Source organism: Anas acuta, chromosome 1 (genome assembly GCF_963932015.1).
Source record: "Anas acuta chromosome 1, bAnaAcu1.1, whole genome shotgun sequence".
NCBI classification, from domain to species: Eukaryota; Metazoa; Chordata; class Aves; order Anseriformes; family Anatidae; genus Anas; species Anas acuta.
The window spans coordinates 70,629,414-70,649,392 of NC_088979.1; the positions used below are offsets into that span (position 1 = coordinate 70,629,414).

A 19,979-nucleotide genomic window follows, 5' to 3' on the forward strand; every position below is an offset into this window, starting at 1 on the left:
ACATGGACATTGAGCCATTGGCAGCAGCTCTTTGAGTGCAACCATCCAGCCAAGTCCTTACCCACTGAGCGGTCTATCTGTCAAATCGATGTCTCTTTAATTTAGAGACAAGGATATCATGGGGGACAGTGTCAAATGCTTTGCACAAGTCCAGCTAGATTGAAGCCATGTTGGCTTTAACCTATCACCTCTCTGTTTCTAATGTGTCTTAGCACAGTTTCCAGGAGGATCTGCTCCATGATCTTACCAAGCACAGAGGTGAGATTGACTCATCTTTAGTTGACCAGGTCTTCTTTTTTTCTCTTTTTAATTGGGGTCTTTTCTTTAATGGAGGACTACACCAAACAGCTGGACATCCATATATAATGAATCTTCTCAACTTCCATGGAGTTTTTCACGTTCTGGTTCCTAAGATCTAACCGGATCTTCTCCAAAAGTGGGAAGTTCTTCATTCTCTCAATCCCTGAATTAGGATTCTGTGAAATGGGCAGTGTGGCTAGAGCACTTGCCAATGATGTCTAAGGCAAAAAAGAGTACCTCAGCCTTCTCCATGCAAGTTGTAGCCAGGTCTCCTGTTTCACTCATCAGGGGGTTGCAGTGTCTTTTATCCTCCTTTGTTATCCTATGTATTTCAAGAAATCCTTCTTGTTATTTTTTATATCTCTAGCTCCGGCTGTGCCTTGGCTACCCTGACACCTCCCTGAACTCCTGGGCCATATACCTATAATCTTCCCAGGATATTTATCCTTGCTTACACTGCCTATATGTTTTGGTTTTGGGTCTGAATTTGGCTAAGAGTTCTTAACTTAGCCAAATTGGTCTCCTGTTTCCCTTGCCCAACTTCTTGTATGCTGCAATTTAGCTCTCTTATGCCCTAAGAGAAATGTCTTTAAATATCTCCCAGCTCTCATTTGCTCTATTATCTCTAACAGCAGTTTCTCAAGGGATCCCATGTGTTTGTGCCCTGAACATCTACAAGTTTGTCTTTGTGAGTTTTAGGGTCTCAGACCGTACTATGCATCATAAGAAAAGGCAGGCACTATGTTTCTCAGTTCACAGAAAGATGCTTTCCTGGACAAATGTTTTTCAGTACCCAGGCACATGCTTCAGTCTCAAAAACAGTCAAAAAGCCTTGGGCTACTACAGAGCCTGTTAACCTGGGCAGTTGTGCATCTCCATGCATGGGTAGTGTGGTAGCTCAGGACTATGCTCACATCACTGAATGCATTTGGAAAGAGGACATTCAGACTCTGCAGCCGGAGAGCAAGAGGAACTGTACACCATCCTAGGACCAGGGCACTAGTACAGGCAGTTGCCATAGTGCTGTTTTGGTACACTCAGGGCATTTGCATGCCAGAACAAACTTTTTCTTGACTGTACATTGAATTCACCTACCAAAAAATATGTATGCATAAAGGACATTAAATTTGTCAAGTAGAAAAGTTGTGGAAGCTGGTGATACCGGTTTGCTGCTCATCCATGGGAGCTGTCTTTAAGTATAACTGAGGCAGAGCTGTGAACAGCTGTTATGAAGTCCACAGCACCAGGCATAATCTCCCATGCAGGGCAGTCACCCTTGGCAATAAGCTGGAAAAAGTGGTGTTGTTTGAAACAATGGTGCTGACCTGTACCTGAGCCAGAAATTCAACTTGTATCTTCACCTGCCTTTGAGGTTGTGCCCGGTATGGAAGCCTCTGTGAAACACAGGTGACAGCAACGAATTAAAATTATGTAAAGGAAGTGGTGAAGAGCGTGTCACTCCCCTCTTACGTATTTGCCTTCCTGTAGCAATACAATGGATGTAGCTGTGCTTTTTCCCTGTTGCCTTACGGAAGTGTGGGGTAAGGGAAATGAGTAAGATGTAGGCGTTTTTTTTTTTTTTACACCCTCTTACGTGGGCAGTTTAGAAGTGCTTAATAATGAAATAACACTGTCAAAGCACAGAAAAATATGCCTCTGAGACAAATTTATGACTTCCGTCCTTTCTGTGCCCCTTTACTATAACCGCCACAGGGAAACATCTTTGCAAGGAGGAGGTATGTTTATTTTTCATATTTCTCTGTTGTTAAATTTTATCTCAAAGAAGCTAGGCAAAGAAATACTGTATTCTGTCATTGTGTTGTTGTGATATTCTTAAAATAACTCTGTGAGAGGTGGATAAACACACTACTTACAAAATGCATGCTTTTGTCTCCAAAGACAACATTTTGATGGCTTATTAGCACATTCTTTTCTGCAATCTGAAAATAGTTATTTAAAATTATTTAAAAATGGAAAGTGACCATATTAACAGCATTATTGGGTTCATCCAAGTAGCAGTATTTTGCTTGTTACAGCAAAACCTGCATTACAGTATTGAAGAGTGCCTATGTCCCTTTCTGTATTCTCTTGTAGAAAGCACAGCTTGCCTGGAAATATTCAGATTTTTAAATTCATACAGAAAAATCTCTATACAGAGTAAATTCCTTTGAGTAGTACTGCATTTAAGTACCAGTTGAATAGAAGTATTTATGTGTCTTTTCTCTTATTCCAATTTTAATACTGAGGTAGAATATTTCACAATATCCATAATTCTCTGAATATGTCAGAGGAATGTAAGCATAAATTTATCCTTATAGCACATAAAACATGTAAGCAACAATTACATCTCTAATATTCCCCTACAGGCAAAAATAATTCTCTAAATGTCTCAGAGGTAAATCTGGGAAATAAACTTAGAGGTCTAGTCTTAAGTAAGGTGCCCAGCATTAATAAGGTATTCTTTCCCTGCCCATTCCCCTTCCCAAAGGGGAAAAAAAAAAAAAAAAGAAAGAAAAAAAAGTGTTATTTTTGTTTGTTTGTTTGTTTGTTTGTTTTCCAGTAAGAAACCTTCCTTTCCAATGGTTATAAAAGTCATAGCATTATCAGACATGAAGACATGATAAGCTACATGGTCATATATTACTTATAACCAGCAGGTTATTGGGCAGATTTTTTCTTGTCTAATCATTCTCTTTTCGTCTCTAATCAGTCTGAATGAGAATAGTCACTGCAGCAGGATTTCAACCTGGATAATATTTCCAAAATTCAAAAATAAACATCATCATGTCTCAGGACTGAGCATTTTCAGGAAAAAAAAAAAAAAAAGTAATTAAAATTGACTTGTTCTGCAGTATGAAGTCTAGCTGTAGCCTGTTTTCATGGAAAATTCTACAATGCGAGAATAAAACAGCTTTGCATGGAAATACTTTGTTTCCTTAATATTTTGGTCAATAATCTGCACAGCAATTACTTGGGATGTAAGAGAAAGTTTTTCCCACCTTTGAGGAAAAAAAGTACAGTTCTACTGCAACAGTTTTTCTAAAGAGAAGAAATATATGATAATACCACAGGTATAAGAAAGAGAAGGAAAAGATATTTTCAAAAATGATTTTGTGATTTTCATAGAAAAAGAAAAAAGGCAGTGTTTCTGTGTAGTAGTTATATGTGGATTCCAGATAATGTAAAATGCAGAATGAATTATTCCTTCTGGATTAAAGGCAGAAAACTTTGTTATAGAGGGATGCCTCTAGGCTGGTCATCCTGACCTATCTTTCCAGTGACTGCTGGGAAACAAACAGAGTGAAGGCTTTATTCATCACATGCTAGCTTGAATAAACAGTCTTAAGTATTGTTTCTTTCCAGCCACTTTAAAGGCAGCATAGAATTACCGGCTCCTTTGTGGGCACAGCTATACAGCACTTGTACAATGTCAAGTAAGATGAACTCCACCCTGCAGTCTGGTGGCATCTTCAGAGTTAGGTTAAAAGGTTAAATCAAGTTAATTTATTTTTGTTTGTTTCCAATCGTAAAGTATGGTGTTTTAATTCCAAATATGTTATTTGTAATTCTTTACAAATTGTGTCCAAGATCTGAGAGCAGTTTATGCATTTTCTATTCAGGAACTTTTGAATAAAAAGTAAAAATGGTCTTGGGCTCAAGGCCCAGAAGTGAAATCCAGTCTTTCTTTGTTAGCAATCCGTATTACCACAAAGAATCCAGAGTAAAATTTATTTTCTTTGACATGTTTCTGCAGATACAACTCCTACAGTTTGTAATATCCACAGAAGTGATGGAGCTAACCTAAGCTGACTCAAAGAAAGTGAAGAAAGAAAGAATGATACATAGAAGCAAATATATAAACAAAGAAAAGAAAATACTGTTTGCTTAAAATAGTGTGTTGTAGTGTGTTGGGTGCAAACACAGTAATCACATCAGCTCCACTCAAAAATAAACAGCACCTTGAAGGAAGGTTAGCCATACTTTTGCACACCACAGACGGGTGAATAAAGAAGAAATTAAAAATAAATCTCCACAAAACTATAACATTGTATTAGGTCTTCTAGATAGCAGCCTCATTGTATTAGGCGTCCTAGATAGCAGCCTTTGCCTCTGGAAACTTTGAGCCAGGCCATATTTATTATGTGCCTACATTCCGAGTATGGTCAAATGAAAAAAAAAAAAAAAAAAAAAAAAAATCCCTTCTGTAGAGTAGTCCCAAAAACCTTTACACAGCACAGTACCTGCCTGAATCTAGCCAAGAAAAAATATGAGGTACAAGGTATAAGAGTGTATTCTTGAGCACCTTTTCTGGAGAAACATTACTTTTTCTTATATCACTGCTGAGGAAATAAAAGGATCCAGAAGGAAAATACACCTTTTAAATTCTCCCCTTGCTCACCCAAGGGATGCAATGGAGGCCAAATAAATTATAGAATCATTAGGGTTGGAAATGATCTCCAAGATCATCTGGTCTAACCATCACCCTACTACCAATGTCACCCATTAAACCTTGACACTAAGCACCACATCCAACCTTTCCTTAAACATTCCCAGGGATGGTGACTACACAACTAAAAAAATAGATTTAGAAGGGATAGAAGAAATTAATGGGAGATCTGGCTTTCTCAGACTGCTAAGTACAACAATCTAAAAAGTAGCTCTTAACTTTGAAACCCCTTAGGACACTTCTCACCAGTAGCTGAGAGATTCTGTAAGTGGAGGCTTGCTCTGTGCTTTCTCTTTCCTTTTACTTTTCTCCCTAAGAATCCACTGATGTCAGTTTTGGTCTGCTCAAATACAGTATTTTGTCTGAAATCAGTGCTGTCGGCTATGTGATCAGTTGCTGTATGGGGAAATAAAGAGAAAGAGGCTTCCAGCTTGGACTGCAATGAAGCTTGGACAGGAGACAGCCAATTGTTCTCATAAGATGATGGCTTCTTAGCATTATTTGGGAACAAGTGTTTGACATGGGGGGTGCTGTAAGGCTCACTGTAGAGGTACATCCAGTGGTAGGCAGTGATGGTGCTTAAGCTCAACAATTCACTGACTTGGAAAGCTGTGATGCAGACCTTCAGTTCATGATGATAGTAGCTACTACATGATTATTATTTCCCATTGAAGATCTTACCTTTTGATAGGGAAGACACAACACATGGAATTTATTCCTCATGTGAATATACAACTAGAACAGCTCTTTAATGTAAGCAAATTATCAACTTGCACTTCATTTTTTTCTTGGTTTTGCATTAATGATATGGATATTTGGGCATATCAAGTCCTGTGCATTCAAAATTCACCTTGAATCCAAAGTGCCTTACTCTTGAACAGATTAACAATGGTTCTAAATTCAAGATTGAAAATATGCCATTCTCTCCTGCAGGAACTAGTTTTGGGAAACAGTCTCAGAGTTAGGTTGTAATCGTCTAATTGTTACACAGTGAAAGAGGTGGAAAGCTTATTTTAAATCCTTAGTCCTTTATAAATAAACCAAAAGTCAGTGCTTAACACAGACATGGGATAGAGAACTTCCCTGGCTCATATCTGTAGAACTTATGTTCCATTGTAGGCTGGACCTTAGATAAACTGAGGATCTAGACAAAGTTCTCAATAGTGACCGTCTTCATTAATAATCTCCACTACATCATGTCCCTGAGCTGATTAAATCATAGTCAAATTTTCAGTAACTGTAACAATGGTAGATAATCCTCAGACTCAAAACAGATAAAATCACTGCTACGTTGAAGTAAACATGTAATTGCAAGATCCAACTAGTATGCAGTTAGTTTTGCTAATCAAGTGCTTAAAAACCACTAAATAGACATGCAGAGCTCTACAGGGTTTAAGCAGTTACACAATCTCTCCACAGAATTGATGTGGGATATTCTTCCTGTGTTTGCAGACATGAATGGCACAGCCATAGAAAATTTTATCTGTGTGATATATAATGTTTCTTTCATGAACTGCACTTGGCATGTGAGCAGGACAGTTCCAGGAGATACCCAATATTTCCTGTACTGGAAGAGCTCACGGTAAGTAGGTCTTCTTGAGTCTTGGGAATTTTGAATTCTGGTCTGACATGTGACATTACTAATATTTAACTGAAGCAATTTGTCATATAAAGGAAAGAAGATTTCATAGGATGCCAGAATTATGTCAAAGATAATTGGGGAAGGCACACGGGATGTAGATTCCAAAATGTGACAATAGAAGATAAGAGAGTTTATTTTCTGGTAAATGGAAGTGGACAAAACATTCAGTCCTACGAGAATATGATTTATCTGTACAAAATTGGTAAGGATATTTTTTTTTTTCAATTTTATTTCATAGAACCATAGAATGGCCTGGGTTGAAAAGAACCGTAAAGATCATCTACTTTCAATCCCCCTGCTCTGGGAAGGGTTACCAACCACTAGAGCTGGCTGCACCCAGCCTGGCCTTGAATGCCTCCAGGGATGGGGCATCCACAACCTCTCTGGGCAACCTGTTCCAGTGCCTCACCACCCTCTGAGTGAGAAACTTTCTCCTAATTTCTAACCTAAATCTTCCCTGTCTTAGTTTAAAACCATTCCCCCTTGTCCTATCACTATCAACACATGTGAACAGGTGTTCCCCCTCCTGTTTATAGGCTCCCTTCAAGTACTGGAAGGCCACAATGAGGCCTCCCTGGTGCCTTCTCTTCTCCAAGCTAAACAAGCCCAGATCACTCAACCTTTCTGCATAGGAGAGGTGCTCCAGACTTCTGATCATCTTGGTGGCCCTCCTCTGGACTCGTTCCAAGAGCTCCGCATCCTTCTTGTGCTGGGGGCCTCAGGCCTTCATACAGTAGTCCAGGCGGGGCCTCACAAGACCAGAGTAGAAGGGGACAATCACCTCCCTCTCCCTGCTGGCCACCCCTTTTTTGATGCAGCATAGGACATAGCTGGCCTTCCAGGCTGCAAGCATGCACTGACGGCTCATGTGTACCTTTTTTGGGGTCCACATCAGGACCCCAAAGTCTTTCTCCACAAGGCTGCTCTCAAGTTCTTCTTTGCTCAGTCTATATAAATACTGGGATTGCCCCAACCCAAGTGCAACACCTTGCACTTGGACTTCTTTTGGCCAAGAAGGCCAACGGCATCCTGGCTTGTATCAGAAACAGTGTGACCAGCAGGGCTAGGGAGGTGATCGTCCCCCTGTACTCGGCTCTGGTGAGGCCGCACCTCGAGTACTGTGTTCAGTTTTGGGCCCCTCGCTACAAGAAGGACATCGAGGTGCTTGAGCGGGTCCAGAGAAGGGCGACGAAGCTGGTGAGGGGTCTGGAGAACAAGTCCTACAAGGAGCGGGTAAGGGAGCTGGGCTTGGTCAGCCTGGAGAAGAGGAGGCTCAGGGGCGACCTTATTGCTCTCTACAGATACCTCAAAGGAGGCTGTAGCGAGGTGGGGGATGGCCTGTTCTCCCACGTGCCTGGTGACAGGACGAGGGGGAATGGGCTTAAGTTGCGCCAGGGGAGTTTTAGGTTAGATGTTAGGAAGAACTTCTTTACTGAAAGGGTTGTTAGGCACTGGAACAGGCTGCCCAGGGAGGTGGTGGAGTCACCATCCCTGGAAGTCTTTAAAAGACGTTTAGATGTAGAGCTTAGGGATATGGTTTAGTGGGGACTGTTAGTGTTACGTCAGAGGTTGGACTCGATGATCTTGAGGTCTCTTCCAACCTAGAAATTCTGTGTGATTCTGTGATTCTTGGACCTCATTAGGTTCTTATGGGACCACTTCTCCAGCCCGTCCAGTTCCCTCTGGATGGCATCCCTTCCCTCTATTGTATCAACTGCACCACTCAGCTTGGTGTCATCTGCAAACTTGCTGAGGGTGCACTCAATTTCGTCGTCACCATGGTAGATGATATCCATCACCCTTCCCTTCTATTTCTAATATTACACTAAGGGAGTGAAGAATTCATCCCTGGGGGGAAAAAAAAAAAAAAAAAAAAAAAACTTTTTAAAAATCATTTCCTCAGAACAGAGAGACAATCTGAAAATCTGAAACCCCACAGGTCAGATAATTTTGAACATTTCAGTCAAATATGTGTTCTGTGAAAGAACAAGCTCACCTTTTGGAATTAAGTGGCCATGGATGCCTGAGTGGAACTAACTAGATGTTAGGTCTATACCAGTATCTCATAATTCTGAACTCTGTTCATCCGCAGAATACAAAAGAACCAAGCGCTTTAGTACAATGAGTAAAATATTTTTTCATTTTTTTAATGAGTTTATAGTTAGAAAAAGAAAAAAAAAAAAGAAGGAAATTGATTCAATTTAATATGAATACACACACAAAAAAATGCTGCTCAGATTAAATTTCTCATTTCACTAAAATATCACAACAGGTTTGTTTCATAGAATCATTAGGATTGGAAAAGACCTCCAGGATCATCTGGTCCAACCATCACCCTACCACCAATGTCACCCACTAAACCATGTCCCTAAGCACCACATCCAAACTTTCCTTATACACCCCCTTGGACAGTGACTCTACCACTTCCCTGAGCAACCCATTCCAACGCCTGACCACTCTTTCTGGGAAGAAATTTCTCCTAATTTCCAACCGGAGTTTATTTGTTCTAATTTCATTTTACCTACAGTTATTTCTGATATTCCAAGCACCTCAAGTGGAATGAAAGTTCTGCTTTTGAATATGGGGTGAATCTGGTAATTCTCACAAAGCTGCATTACAACTTTTTAGACCACTTATTTGAACAGCCACCTAGCCACTTATATTAAAAAACAAACAAACAAACAAAAAAAAAAAAAACACAGAGTAAAAAGACTTGTTTTTTAATCAGTTTTATTCATAGATGCATAATAATTTTGTTCTTAATTAAATTATTTCAGAGAAGCTCACCCCTCCATTAAATGTCACTGTGAACTGTACAGGACTTTCTCATAGTTGTGAAATTAAGTGGCAACCACCTCGTACAAGTCATGTGAAAAAAGACACTTGTTTCAAATATCAAGTTGTCATAGAAAAGAAGGTAAGAAGAATTGATTATAACACTTAACTCTGTTTGCCTGCTTGTATTTCCACACACACTACCATACAACTGATCCCCTGTTCTTCTGTTTGAGTGACCACTCCATTTTTATACAAGGTATCCTTGCACAGGTATAGAAGTGCTATCAGACCATGCTACATTAAAGAAACTGGTCAAGGATCCCCACACTGAGGGTGAATACACAGAGCATAATCTTCCTCGCCATTACTATTATTACCTCCTTCACCTTCCCCCCCCCCCCCAGAAAAAAAAAAAAAAAAAAAAAAAAAAGACCCTAGCTTGGCCTTCTTGGTTTATGGAAGTTGGCTGACATGAACATAATTCTGCAAAAGGATGTAGTTGGCCAATAAAGTGAATTACATAGTGAATTCAATGTGTAACTGGAATTCTTGGATTGTTGCAAGGGCTCAAAATTGCCAAAATTTTTAACTTTAAATGTAGCTAGCTGGTTTAAAGATCAGAAGGGTATGATGTTCCTCATTTGCAGAGCACTAGAGGAAAAAAAGTGAGCAATGCGAAGTAGAAATGTAGATGGTTTAAATAGATAATGCTAACACCAACATTTAACATGCTCATCTTATAGCTTGTGCCACATTCTCCCTCGTGGTTTTGTTTTTGTTGTTGTTGTTTTGTTTTGTTTTGTTTCTTGTATGTTTCCTGTTTTACTGTTAACTGGAATTCTGTAATTCTTTTGTATGCAGCTTTTGTGTAAACAAGCATCCTCCCAGATCCAACTGTCTACTTAGATGACCTCAATGTCTGTACCTTATCTGATTCTGAGGTTTAGCTAAAGTAGGTCTGCATCTTATATACAGTTGTGAATTTCACTTCAGCTGTCACAATCAGATATAAATGGGCAGAAATACACATCAGTTCATTGTGGGTTGTGGGAGGGCTTGGGTTTGTTTGTTGTTTTTTTATTATTTTTTTTTTCAAGTTCAGTGTCTTTTTTTTAACTTAAAGTGGAAAGAACCATCCATGTCTTAATAAAATATGTATACATATATATTGTACATGTTATTAGAACAGAATAACCAGGTTGTCCAGATCTTACCTATATATGGTTGTTACTATGCATTTTAATAATTGCAAGTATTTTGATGATATGGGTGAATACACACGGTAGTATCCATCAAAAATACTGCTTGAAATATTTGTAGAAACAGTTGAACTCATGGTTCCAACAGTAAAAAAAAAAAAAAAAAAAAAAAAAAATCAAAAGGAAGACATAACAACTAATTAAAAGATTAACAGTGTAAAAGTTACATAGACAAAAATTTTGATGAAGAAAGCATTGCCCCAGTTTGTTAGTATTTTTAAAGATACTCTTATGTACAACTGAAACACAGACTTTTCATTTGTGGGCAACCTGAGCCTTTTGTTGTTGTTGTTTAGTTCTTTGATTCACAGTTCTGCAATTAAAATTAAAGTGTACATTATTTTAGACCATTAGTGGTAAGGAAAAATGTTTCAGTGGAAGAACTGTTTAACTTCATGGTCTATAAAAGAAGGCATATGAAGCACGTGGGTTTTGTTGTTGTTGTTTTCTGAAAATCAAACATTCATAAGGCGAGACACCTTATTACAAAGAAACAAAAGGAACAATCATAAACATTCAAGTTCTCTGTTGTTGCTAGGTTGATCCTGAGAAAGGCATCAAAGACACATCCAAAATGGCAAGTCTTTATTATCCTATTAATCTAACATTTATGCTGTTTTTATGCTATGTTTATATAACAATATCCTCCAGTCAAATTGCCTTGGTTTCAGTATACTGTGTATGCTTCTTATTGACAAGTTTCCTCAACATAGTTTTAAACTGTTGTTTATAAAATATATTCCCACATATATGAAACTTTATATTATTTCTTTGCAAGTCACAAAATCTTCCATTTTACAGTTCATTGTACTTCCTAGCAAACTCATACTTGTGTATAAATATGGATCATAATTCCACATTTCTGTTGAAGATTAAAAAAAAAATAATGAAGAAAAGGAGAACTATGGAGATTTGTACTTTATTAATGGTCTCTGGGAGAGGTCGAGATGAAGGATGCAGGAAAATATCAACTGAAAGATTAAATCAGTATAAAGGAGGAAGAAGAAAAAAAAAAAAAAACACACAGTTTTCAAGAAAGTTCAGTACTCTTCTGAGAAGCATTTCCATATATGTCAAATGTTTCACTTCTATGTAATCTGATTGTTAAACTTTACTTCAGTTTTGAAAACAATTATGGGAAAGGGAATGCCAATTCTTCCGAGAAGTTCCTGCTAAAAGACTTACAGATTGAAAATACACTATTGTTTTGTTTTGTTTTTTTTCCAAAATTTTGCTCTTTAGAAGAGGTTAAATGCTGCAAATTTCATCCTCCCAGCACCACTGACAAAGATATTCATACAAAAGGAATTAAAATGGAACAAACTAATTTCTTAAGGGATGATTTTCTATTTGTTATTTCACTCATCTGTCCATAGATATATGTGTAAAATTTGTAAGTGTCTACATCATTAAATGAAGCAGACACATTGTTATCTAGCAAAGAAAAAGCTCTCAGTCTAGTTTTCTGTTTAGGAAACAAACATCACTGGAAACTCCTACATATTTGACAGCTTTAGTGCAGAAAGAAGATACAGCATCAAAATCAGAGCTACTGACAATGGTTGCTTAGTGAGCAAAAACTGGGGGGAGTGGAGTACACCTGTAGAGTTTGGTAAGAATGAAAATCATTTTCTTGACCTATTTTTTTTCTCAGATATTACTTGTCTGCCTCACTTCTTACTTCAAAGATAGAAATATTTTTATATTTGCAAATTTCTTCAATTTGCTAGGATGAAAGGAGCAAAGAACTGGAACATCTCTTAATATAAGGGAGGTTTCCAACCATTCTGTTGTGACAGTTAATTCTTCTTGCAAGAAGACGGTGAATAAAGCACATTTTTTCAGGTCTTCATTGTTAGCTGTTTTCCTTCTTCCATTTCTACTTTTGTCTTCATAAACTTCTTATTTCCCTGTTGCTCCCTGCCACCTTGAATTTTGAAGTACTCTGTAGGACTCAAAACCTCACAAAATGAGTTTCTGAGGGTTGAGGCTTGGTAGTCTCAAGTTACTGGATACGGCCCACATACTGTCTGCCATCCTACTCATTCACATGTTACAAGATCATGAGGAGCTAGGCTAAGGAAGTAGTGACTTCATAATGGTGTTTCACATAGTTGAACAATCTTTCTTATTCTGTGATACTAAACAACATTTTGATGACTACATGTCTTTCAGGAGGAGAACAACTTATGTCTACTTCATCATATCTGCTACTTCTGGTATCAGGACTGGCAGCAAGTGTCGTATTTTTTCTCTGTGCAGTGTAAGCTTTGTTTCTTGTGCATTTTTTTTTATTCTGTACCTGAAATAACTCCTCTTTCTCCAATAGAAATGTTCTGGTGTCTTTTAAGGAGGAGGGAGGGGGAAAAAACTGACACTGAATTGTTGCAGGAGTCATGACACCATACATGTAGACATTCCTCAAGTGGGCTCTACATTCCTGATTTCCAACCCTTTTACTTGCTTGATCAATATTGCACAACTCCTTTCAAGACAAGGTCTTATATCAGTTCTCCTTTCCTACTTTCAGATACTGCAATGTAGAGGTGTGGCATGTAAAATTTCCTTGTTTTAAAAATATTTCTCTTTAAGAGGATGAAAAAACTTCCTATGATTTATTAAAAATTCATAAAAGAGATTATTATAATCCAAATTCTGAACAATGAACTGATGCCATTGTTTTAAATCCACATAATTTTTAGTTAATCTTTCATTACTTTTGTCTTGGAGGAAGAAAATAATAACTCAGGAGTATAATAAAATTATAGTACATTTTGATGTTTGCATACTGAGTCTTTTCTTCACCACCCCTTTTTGTCACTGTAGAAATATTTATTTGAAAACAGTACCTGCTAGAGTACTACAGCCAAAAGACCCGTTCCATGAGATCGCTCCAATGAATTTCCAGGTATATTTTCCTTCCATTTGTCCAAAATTTGTTGTAAATGAGGATCCATTGCAGTTTCAAAGGTATGACCTAAGTGACAGAGAAATGTGCATAAGCAAAGAATTTTTTTCTTTTTTTTTCTTTTTTTTTTTTTTCCTTCTGTTGGTGTACTGAAAGAGGAATTCCATATGAAAATAATTCTTCTGGTTTTCCTTTTCCATTCTAAGATATTTGTGATATGACCACCTGGAGCATTTGACAAATAAATAATTTCACCCACCTTTCCTTATAAACCATATGCTATCACTAGGAGTGCTGAGCCTAAGCTCAGGACAATAATAATGCAAATCTAGGCTGCTGCTAAGTTATAGGGTTAGAATGGACAGAGAAATCTACTTCTGGTAAAAAATACTTGTGTAATAGCAGATGCTGAGACCATGTTAGTATTTGGCAACACTGCTTAAGACGGGAAATTTTTGAGGTTATGGTAAGAAAGCGTAGTAGAGAGCTAAGAGATTCTAGCTTACACAGAGTGCTTGAGAGACTCATGAGAGCAAGGAACAGATTGCAAGTAACAAAGGGGAACTGACAGTCTGGAGAGCATTGTGCAAAACTTGCTGCAATTCAGAAAGTATTTGAGTTGGCTACAGACAGGCCTTGAAGCAAGAACATGTCCACAAGGAAACACTGGAAGCCTCTGTTAATCCTTTTAATTTCAGTTAGAATCATAGAATCATAGAATATCCTGAGTTGGAAGGGACCCTTAAGGATCATCAAGTCCAACTCTTGACACCGCACAGGTCTACCCAAAAGTTCAGACCATGTGACTAAGTGCACAGTCCAATCTCTTCTTAAATTCAGTCAGGCTCGGTGCAGTGACCACTTCCCTGGGGAGCCTGTTCCAGTGTGCAACCACCCTCTCTGTGAAGAACCCCCTCCTGATGTCAAGCCTAAACTTCCCCTGCCTCAGCTTAACCCCGTTCCCGCGGGTCCTGTCGCTGGTGTTAATGGAGAAAAGGTCTCCTGCCTCTCGACACCCCCTTACGAGGAAGTTGTAGACTGCGATGAGGTCTCCCCTCAGCCTCCTCTTCTCCAGGCTGAACAGGCCCAGTGCCCTCAGCCGTTCCTCGTACGTCTTCCCCTCCAGGCCTTTCACCATCTTCGTAGCCCTCCTCTGGACACTCTCCAACAGTTTCATGTCCTTTTTATACTGTGCTGCCCAGAACTGCACACAGTACTCGAGGTGAGGCCGCACCAGCGCAGAGTAGAGCGGGACAATCACCTCCCTTGACCTACTAGCGATGCCGTGCTTGATGCACCCCAGGACACGGTTGGCCCTCCTGGCTGCCAGGGCACACTGCCGGCTCATATTCAACTTGCTGTCTACCACGACCCCCAGATCCCTCTCTTCTAGGCTGCTCTCCAGCGTCTCATCGCACAGTCTGTACGTGCAGCCAGGGTTTCCCCGTCCCAGGTGCAGGACCCGGCACTTGCTCTTACTGAACTTCATGCGGTTGGCGATCGCCCAGCTCTCCAACCTATCCAGATCCCTCTGCAAGGCCTTTCCACCCTCAACAGAGTCCACAACTCCTCCAAGTTTGGTGTCATCAGCAAACTTGCTCAAAATACCTTCTATTCCTACATCCAGATCGTTTATAAAAATATTGAAAAGTACCGAAATATTGAACAGTTCCTTAGTCACATGAACTTTCCAATGTTAAAAAAGATTAGATCTCTGGCTTTTCAGTGGAATAACCCTAAGCACCAGTACACGCTGGGGGGTCACCTGCTGCAGTGCAGCTCTGCAGAGAGAGACCTGAGAGTCCTGGTGGACAGCAGGTTGTTGCGAGTGCAACATGCCCTCGTGGTCAAGAAGGCCAACGGTACCCTGGGGTGCATTTTGAAGAGTGCTGCCAGCAGGTCAAGGGAGGTGATCCTCCCCCTCTACTCAGCCCTGGTGAGGCCACGACTGGATTACTGTGTCCAGCTCTGGGCTCCCCAGTACCAGAGAGACATAGAACTACTGGAGCGAGTCCAGAGGAGGGCTACTAAAATGATTAGATGGCTCGAGCACCTGTCGCATGATGACAAGATGAGAGAACTGGGCCTGTTTAGCCCAGGAAAGAGAAGACTGAGGGGAGACCTCATAAATGTGTATAAATATCTGAGGGGAGGGTGTCAAGAGGATGGAGCCAATCTCTTTTCAGTTGTGCCCAGCAACAGGACAAGAGGCAACAGGCACAAACTGAAGCACAGGAGGTTCCAGCTAAGTACAAGAGGGCACTTCTGTACTGTGAGGGTGACAGAGGACTGGCACAGGCTGCCCAGAGAGGTTGTGGGGTCTTCCTCTCTGGAGCTATTCAAAACCCACCTGGATGCAACGTGCTCTAGGTGATCCTGCTCGGCATGGGGGTAGGATTAGATGGTCTTCAGGCCAACTTTGGCCATTCTGGGATTCTGGGATTCTGTGAGATGTCCTTTGGTCCTCTTTGGGGAGCTCATCATGAAGGGAATATCTAGACACTACTACTTCAGTCCTCTCACTGACAAAGTCCTACAACAGCTTCTGTATAATAAATAACTACCACTTAAATAGTAGGAGGTTCAAAATTGTAACCTAGTGACTAATCTAATGCATGAAATACTAATGAAATGGTTTTTTTTTCTTTTAATAGACAGAACATGAGAATCAATTAATAAAGCATGAAACTGAAGAAATAACTGTTATTGAAGAAGTGGCATAATGGCATGCAAGTGAAGAGAGTCGGATTGTTTTTGTTTTTGTTTTTGTTTTCACATGAACAATTATGTATCTTGTTGGCAATAATTTATAGGTTTTTCATATCGTCCTTCTTGTAAGCAGAGATAACATCATTGCCTGTAGAGGCAGCTCCTCAGGAACCTGTCTTTGAAAAACTCCTTGTATTTGCTTGCATTTTCAAAAAATATTTTCAGTTGTATGATGATGATTTCTTCCTTTTTCTTATGAAGACCATTTTTGCAGTGTTTCGGCAAAAATATTTCAGTAGTGCTGTGGAAGTTATTATACTAATTTTCAATCTAATCCAAAAGAATAAAATAGGAGCAACCACATTTAAGGGTTTTATTCAGAGCCTTCAGTGGTCCACTGCCTAGGAAACAGCTTGATCAAGGCTGTAATCAGGAGTAAAAATTTATCATCTCTATGAAAACCCACTGAAAATAGGCCAAGATTAAACATCTCAAAAATGCTCACTTGTCCACAGAAAATGAATATTGTTAAAGATTTCAGGAGACAATTTTCTCATAAACCCATTTATTGTCTCCAAACTATGTTGCTAAGTCCTTCAGCACAATATCACCTAGGGGCTGACCCTCACTGTTTACAAACCCAAAGGTTTCCTCCCACCTCTCATCACTTCTTATTTGTGGTAAATAAAAGTATAACTTGAATTGTGAATACTAACAGGTATCAGATAGCTGGGAAGGGGAGGAGGGATGGTGTACAATGTCAGAAATTAAACGTTTGAACTTTCAACCAGAAGCCTGACACTTGCAAGCTGAAGTACAGGCTGGCTGTTTTTATAACACCTGGACAAAACAGAAGTAACACATCCTGAACCTCTAACTAGTAAGCAGGTATGAGACACAACCTTAGTATGGAAAGCTAATCATGCATTCCACTTTAGCATGTGGATCATTTCAGTTGGGGAAACCAAGGGTTAGAGGTCATTTATAACCATGGGGTGGCCAGTGTCCCATCTCTTATTTTCCCCATGCCTGTACACTTCATTACCATAGCCTGTGTCTCCACTTCTAAAGGCCTCTGCTGTCATACAAGGATACCCTTCATCAGTGGTGGTACCTTGGTGGTATCACACAAAGATAAAAGTAAACCTAAATCTGGGCTGCTGGCAGGACACTTCCATAGAAGTCTCTAACTTACTGCCAGTCTCCAAACTAAGTTGTGAGAGACAGACAGACAGACCTCTGGATCTGAGACCCCATCCTGCCCTGAGCAAGCTGAAGTTGACTCTCATGTCATCCAATGTATATATTACACTGTTTGCCTTTCTGCTTTCTCTCAGGATTTTAAAGTCCATCACATCATAGTCCTTGCATTTAAGACTGCCCTTGACTCACATCCTTGACCAGTTTTTGTTTAATGAGTTGCAGATCCAGTTCAGAAGATCCTGTAGTTTGCTTGTCTAGCATGTGTATCTAAATATTGTTTCTGGTGATGATTTCTATAATTCTCCTGTTTTACATGCATCCTGACACACTGCCCTTCCAGCAGGTCTCAGGATGGTTAAAAACATCTTAGGCAGCTGAAATCCCATCCTGGCAGATAAAGTTCACTCAGGGTGACAAAATTCCACTAGTCCACAAGAAGTCCTCTTTGAAAACAATTTTTTTCTGATTTTGTGTTTCTAAACAAGCTTTTATTAACAATTTCTTTCAACTACCTTTAAAAACAGAAACAGAGAAGGAGCCTAATCTTAAACTATCACTTCCTAACAATAAAAGCTTCTGCATCAAAAGTGTTCAACTAAAGGCAAAGTTTATTTTAATTTAAGGGAAATGAAACAGATAAGGCCTACCAGATCCTCTCCATCCTGTTTCACTCACATTCAATCATGGCTATTGGTGAACTTCTTGCATCCACACTGCTTTCACTAGGAAAGCTGATGAGGCTACAAAGCCACTCAACAACCTGGAATTCACTGGAATTCACTTCTAGCATCCTGATGAGAACACAAGAAATCTCTCCATGACACAATGGAGGAGGGAGTAGGGGTGGGGTTAAGGTATCCCTTTCCCATCCCTGAGCAAAGGCCCATACAGTGATCACTACAAAAGGATGGTCAGGTTGTGTAACCTTCTATTCAAGTGGTTTGAATATTCACATTCACACACATCAAAGCCCTGCATTCTGGTCTCCTGTTGCTGTTCCTCTGTTCTGTGGAAAACATCACCTCCTGAAAAACAGAGAATCTTTGGTGCAAGGACCAAAAACAGGGTATTTGTAATGTTGCAGTCTATACAAGTCATAATACATCAGCAGTACAAAATGTCTAGGCAGTTCATGTGAGTACCCTTATTGCTGTTGGATCAATGAATTATTCTTTGAGCTTTAGTGACTTTTAGGAAAGGTTATTTTTAATTTTGTTTCTGCAGTGACTTTACTCCTTGTAAAGTTCAAAGATGGGAATCAATCTCAGTATCTCTGCCCAGTTTTCCTCTGGAAATAGCCTATTGTTTTTCCTCTCCTGGGTTATAATGAGACAGCTCAGTGCTAGTTCCCTAGCCTCCAGAAGATAACAGGCTTTGATAATATCATCAACTGCACTGGCCTTGCTTGGAGATTTTTGTTTTGTTTTGTTTTTTGTTTACATTTTTTAAAGCCTCAGGTGAGGATTTGCCCTAAATATAGTTAAACAAAGAAATCCCCTGGGTAGAAGAGTTCCTTTGTGGTGGTTACAACACTGTCTTTGTGGGCTGCTTGGATTGTTCTCCTGTAGTGTTTTCTTTTTCTTTTTTTTTTATTTTTAAAAAAGTATCCAAACCCCAAAACCTCAAAACCCAGACTTCCTCAATGTGTTACGCAGATCCACAATCTGAGAGAGTGCCAGAGAGCATGCCACTCCTCTGCTGTTTGCTACAGGCTTGAAAGCTCTTCAGAGTGGGAGCAGGAAGATCTGTCTGGGATGCACAAGTGACCATGTGGAGTTACAGTCCCCTCACAGCAAAAGTTGACATTAAACACCATCCTTAAAGTGGTGCAGAATCAACAAATGCAATTTTGATAGAATTGATCCTTTCTCCTCTCCAGCCCAATCTCTGGGCTCAACTCAACTCCTTCCCGTCTTTGCTCCTGAAGTATGAGGTGCCTGGAGATGAGCAGAGCTCCTATTTTGGAGGTGTCTGCTGCAGGAATGGGTGGGAGACAGCTTAGCACTCTGGGACCTATATTGTTGGAGGAGGGAGAAAAAGGGAAGTAAAAGGCTGGGAGAAAGGAGAGTGAAAGGCACATAAACTCTGTCTTCCTTCAATTTCCTGAACCCCATTTGATTCTCCCAGAAATTTCATATGGCTTTAATTTTATTAGCCCAGACACTTTGCCCCCTTCCTTCTCTATAAAATGTAATCACTATTAAAGTCTGTTACCACCATTAAAAAGAGTGATTTTCTTCCAAAGATGAGGACACAATAGAGTGTATTTTGCTTGTATGTTTGTTTTAAATTCTTTGTAGTCGGAAGTCCTTTCTTCTACCTCTACAGCTCAGTAAGTGTTCAAAAGATATCTGCATGGACAAGCACGGAATTTCTTTTATCTGGAATTGCAGTGAATCTTCAGATGACTTTTTCCTCTGAATGACCACACTGGGTTCAGACCTGAAGTCTGAACTTTCATTTTTTTCAACAGGAAAAGTTATTCTCAACAGAAAGAGCTTCTTCTATAACTAAATCTGTGCTTTTTTTTTTTTTTTTTTTTTTGACAGAAAAAAAACAAACCACCTATTCCTATTTGCTCATCCTTCCTGTTCACAGTGTTTGTTTGTTTCATAACTATGCTTCAGAAAAACTTTGCCACATTTTTATTCTCTCCTGAAATACAGAGAAAGTGCACTCCCAAGGGACTCATGAATGCATCCTTATAAAAGCACCATTCCCTTAAACCTTTCC

At 39.5% G+C, this 19,979-nt stretch overlaps 1 protein-coding gene across 3 annotated transcripts; it reads left to right on the forward strand.

The window, feature by feature from the left end:
• Window positions 1-1,786: 1,786 nt before the first annotated feature.
• Window positions 1,787-16,745, forward strand: LOC137856447 (granulocyte-macrophage colony-stimulating factor receptor subunit alpha-like). 3 transcript variants are annotated; one of them, XM_068681846.1, is made up of 10 exons: window positions 1,790-2,036; window positions 4,055-4,270; window positions 6,200-6,329; window positions 6,422-6,591; window positions 9,167-9,306; window positions 10,965-11,003; window positions 11,900-12,038; window positions 12,602-12,689; window positions 13,253-13,334; window positions 15,989-16,745. In XM_068681846.1, exons 3-10 carry the CDS (start codon window positions 6,202-6,204, stop codon window positions 16,055-16,057), a joined length of 855 nt encoding a protein of 284 aa, XP_068537947.1. In that variant the 5' UTR covers window positions 1,790-2,036; window positions 4,055-4,270; window positions 6,200-6,201; the 3' UTR covers window positions 16,058-16,745. The 3 variants fall into 3 exon arrangements, with proteins under 3 accessions (XP_068537952.1, XP_068537947.1, XP_068537938.1); XM_068681837.1 differs by lacking the exon at window positions 4,055-4,270 and having other exon boundaries at window positions 1,791-2,036; XM_068681851.1 differs by lacking the exons at window positions 4,055-4,270; window positions 13,253-13,334 and having other exon boundaries at window positions 1,787-2,036.
• The last annotated feature ends 3,234 nt before the right edge of the window (window positions 16,746-19,979 follow it).

Bases quoted from the DNA above. Each gene is read 5' to 3' on its own strand.
- LOC137856447 (XM_068681837.1), top strand. From the start codon at position 1,970: ATGACTTCCGTCCTTTCTGTGCCCCTTTACTATAACCGCCACAGGGAA. The intron at 6,592-9,166 runs GTAAGGATATTT...AAATTATTTCAG, and splicing joins GATTTATCTGTACAAAATTG to AGAAGCTCACCCCTCCATTA. The intron at 11,004-11,899 runs GCAAGTCTTTAT...TTTTCTGTTTAG, and splicing joins TCAAAGACACATCCAAAATG to GAAACAAACATCACTGGAAA.